At 40.5% G+C, this 3,801-nt stretch overlaps 1 protein-coding gene across 1 annotated transcript in view; it reads right to left on the bottom strand.

Moving 5' to 3' along the window:
- The window catches only part of SAMD7 (sterile alpha motif domain containing 7), a 21,450-nt gene extending 18,238 nt beyond the window's left edge, over positions 1 to 3,212 (bottom strand). The window contains exons 1-2 of the mRNA XM_019503038.1: positions 2,946 to 3,212; positions 566 to 692 (exon numbers count right to left, since the gene is read on the bottom strand). Coding sequence (XP_019358583.1) covers positions 566 to 692; positions 2,946 to 3,048 — 230 coding nt within the window. The 5' untranslated portion in view covers positions 3,049 to 3,212. The remainder of the gene's footprint in view (positions 1 to 565; positions 693 to 2,945) is intronic.
- Positions 3,213 to 3,801: the final 589 nt, after the last annotated feature.

Here is a 3,801-nt window from a genome sequence, read left to right as displayed (position 1 = left end):
TACAACTTTATTAGGGGCCACCAGCAGGGACTTGGGGAAAGTCTGTTCACCAGGGCCCCCCTTGGAGTCACCAGGAACAATGGCCACAAGCTGAGGGAGGATAGGTTTAGGTTAGATATTAGGAAGAACTACTTCACGGTAAGGGTGGCCAGAGCCTGGAATAGGCTTCCCGGAGAGGTGGTGCTCTCACCTTCCCTGGAAATCTTCAAGAGGAGACTGGATAGGCACCTGGCTGGGGTCTTATGATCCTGCTCACCCCCAGTGCTCCTTCCTGCCCACAGCAGGGGCTCAGACTAGATGATCTGTCTAGGTCCCTTCCGACTCATTGATTCTATGCTTCTATGATTAAGGCTGGGTGTAAGAGCAGACAGTAGCATAACAGGAGCAATGGATTATTTTTTAGCCAGTGACAGAGATATTAAATTTTCTAGCTACGGTAAAGCTAAGGAGATGCACAAAAGAGATACTGGCCTTTAACCAGCTGGCAATTATGGAAGATACACACTTAAGGTGACCTGCTGTTCTTTAAATGCACTGTTATAACAGGAAATGTGGGAGAAAATACCTGTCTACAAACCGAGGTTCAAACTGTGAAGGAATTGCCTGCATTTTCTGTGGGCCTGCTCCCATTAGCTGAGGGTTCGCTGCCATCATCTGACTCCTCATTAGCATCTCTTGTCGCTGTCGCAGTTCTAATATAAAGCAAAGTACAATAGTAAGTCAGGAGGTGATTTTATTCACAGCATCAGCACTCCCAGAAATACAGCATTTCTTCCTTAATTACCAGTGATTTCAGTGCTAAATTAGGTAGTGTACCAATTTTCCTCTAATCACCTACGAAGACAAGATGCAAAGTTCACACTGAACAAAAACTGTTGTGTCATCTCCTGGCCTAAGTGACCTGTGCATTTGATTGATTTGTAATTCATATTCTGCAATCTTTAAGAAACCAAAAGTAAACCAAGAGTCATGTAAACACTGACAATTTGCATTTTCACTGACTGGCATTCTTGCATACTGGCCTCTGGCTTCTATTCTATCCCATCCAGGAAGAGCACAAAACAACTGCAGACTCCTCCTCTGCTTGGAGAAGAATGTTTTTACCCACAAGCTTGCAAAGAATAATTTTTCCAACTATTTTAGTTGGTCTAATAAAAGATCAGATTTACCCAAAGAACCTTGTCTGACAGTTTTATAAATTCATTGCTGAATCATATAGCACCACTATTACATAGCAAAGGAGTATGATGTAGAGGAAGATTGTAGAAGATTTTATTCCTAGGGCAAGTATATAAAAATAAGGGGAATCGAATTAACTAAGAAATATTTCAAGCTGTTCTGCAGTGAGATTGCATGATCCAGGAAAATGAACATGCACTTGGGAGCCCCTCAATTTGCTGCTGAATCCCTGTGTGGTTTTAGGCAGCTTTTTTCAAATTTAGGGGCCTAAAATTAAATACCAAATTCCAAGTAAATCACCTTGAGTCTGGTCCAAATATCAGTGAAGCCACAAGTCATAAGGGACCCATTCATAAGTCAAGAACAAGTCATAAGGGACCCGTTTTTCAGTTACCCTGGCTTCTACTGAAATCCACATTTGATATTGTTGTTTTTATTTCACTTTAAATTTCAAATGAGTTTAAAAGTTCCATAGGCCCAGGGACCCTCTGCAGCTTTGGAACCTCCTGAGAAGTTGAAGCTGTTTTAGTTTTTTCTGCATCATCTGTATTTGCGGTGTATTCACCTAGAGTCAAATTTAGCTAAGAGTGGAGGAAAAAAATGATGATTTTTTAAAACTTAAACTGTCTTTTACTCCACTTGCTGCCAGGACATTCATATACAGCAGAACTGTCTCTTCTGGGTTGACTCCAATAGCAGCCTTTCATCTGCTTGCAAAGATGTGGGGTTTGGAGACTCTTTTTTTTCATTCATTTCTTCTTCACAGGCAGAAGCTGCACTGTTTCCTGTTTAATTTGAAGCATATCATTACAGTGTTCAAAATTTACTGCCCTTAATGTAAAGTGTAAAAGATTAGTAAATGACTAATGGTTGTTCTAATGAATGACTGATTAATTGTTACAGTGTCCACCAGGTCAATAAACTTCCTATAACCATGGCTTACAACCATCTACAACACCTACTGATGTGCTTACAAAAACCAATGTATACTACTCATCTCTGTGATGATATAACAGCATTTATTAACCATGTGTTAACTTTTTATAAGCTTAGCACTAATATAAAGAGAGGGCATTACATTTTATTTGGTTCAAATGCACTGTTAGTGTGTGCAGATAAGAGGCATTGGATATCCATATTTAGTTCCTTGACTATTGTTCCTCAGATTATACACTTAAACCCCCTGAATATTTTAGTCTTTTTTTTAAATAACATTTAACATTATATTAATGTGGCTGTTAGTTGTCAGTCATCCCCCTGTCACAGTGTCTCACAGTTCTAGGAATTTCATGATTCAAAGTATGGACTGTGCCTTGAAGACCATCAACCTTGCTGATCCTGTTTGCCTACTAATGACTTAAGCTGATCCTGTGGGGTATTGAGTACTTCCCTGGATGATCACTTGCTGAAGTTGATGACAAAGCTCTCATTGAATAGCAAAAGATCAGTGGCTTATTTAGTTCCCCACATCTTACAGGATCACGCCCTAATGGGTTTGCTGCAATGGGACTGACCAGGTACATGTGTTCTCCCAGGTGTTCCAGCATCAAACCTTAATTTTTCCAAAGCTCTACTGTGACATGAATTGGACTTCACATAAAATCTGGAATAGACATTTCAGAGGCTGTTTCTTCATTTTTTGCCCAAGTCCTAATCAAGAATCTGGTAGAGAACCTGCTTGGACATTAGGTTTGCCAAGAATTATTTCTTACATGGTGTAGAAAAGTTATGAAAACTATACAAAGTCTTGGCTAGATCTAGCTTACCTCCTGCAGACATGCTGCTTGCTAATTGGTATAAGTGCTTTTCTTCCAAGGTGCCTTGTTCCCCAAGTATAGATATCTTTCTCATGTGATCTCGAGGAGTCATGTTATGAGGTGAGGCAGCAAACTTTCCTCTTTCAGAGTGAAGAATGAAGTAAGTCAGCAGGACCCAAGAAAAGAAAAAAACATTCAGTACTTAAGAGAGAAATCATGTCCCTTACATGATAGTTTTTGCAAAATGCCAGAAAAACTATCGAGACAACAAAGGGAATGGCACCAGAGGGCAATGGCACCAACTCCACACTGAGCTGTGCCACATTCCCAAGCCTTGCTTGTGCAGGTGAAAGTCAGGACAACACTGTAGAAATGTTAGCTACTTAAGGGCACTGACTAAGCCAGGGTCTCATGCTGCCTGCCCCTCAATTAATCTACATGCTTCACCAGAGCTCCAGGTGTGGAGGTACATATTCATGGTGACAGGAACACCTGATTTGGAAAAAGCTGGAATATGGAAGACCCACTTCCTGCAAACTGGATTAAAGAGGCTGAGAGAAACTGCAGAAATGAGCTGTTCCAAATAAACAAGAGCCCCTTTAGGCTGCTGAACAAAGCACAATAAATAAAGGGATGTATTTTGTTGATCAAAAAATAGGCCTGAATTGAATATGGCTTCCTCTGCTAGTCTGCCTCTGCTGTAACCATGAAGGCTTTTACTGCCGTAGCGGAAGCTGGAGAAAAGATTCTACTCATCTTTATAACTATTTGATTTTTTAGTGTTGTGTCAGTATGTCATAGGTAATTTACATGGGATTTTTGGTTATACCAGGACATTTCCCAAGGGGTGTTGCCACTGAAATTC

This window comes from Gavialis gangeticus, unplaced genomic scaffold (genome assembly GCF_001723915.1).
Source record: "Gavialis gangeticus isolate Ggan-Ray unplaced genomic scaffold, GavGan_comp1, whole genome shotgun sequence".
In the NCBI taxonomy this organism is placed as follows: Eukaryota; Metazoa; Chordata; order Crocodylia; family Gavialidae; genus Gavialis; species Gavialis gangeticus.
This window is presented reverse-complemented; position numbering and strand designations above follow the sequence as displayed.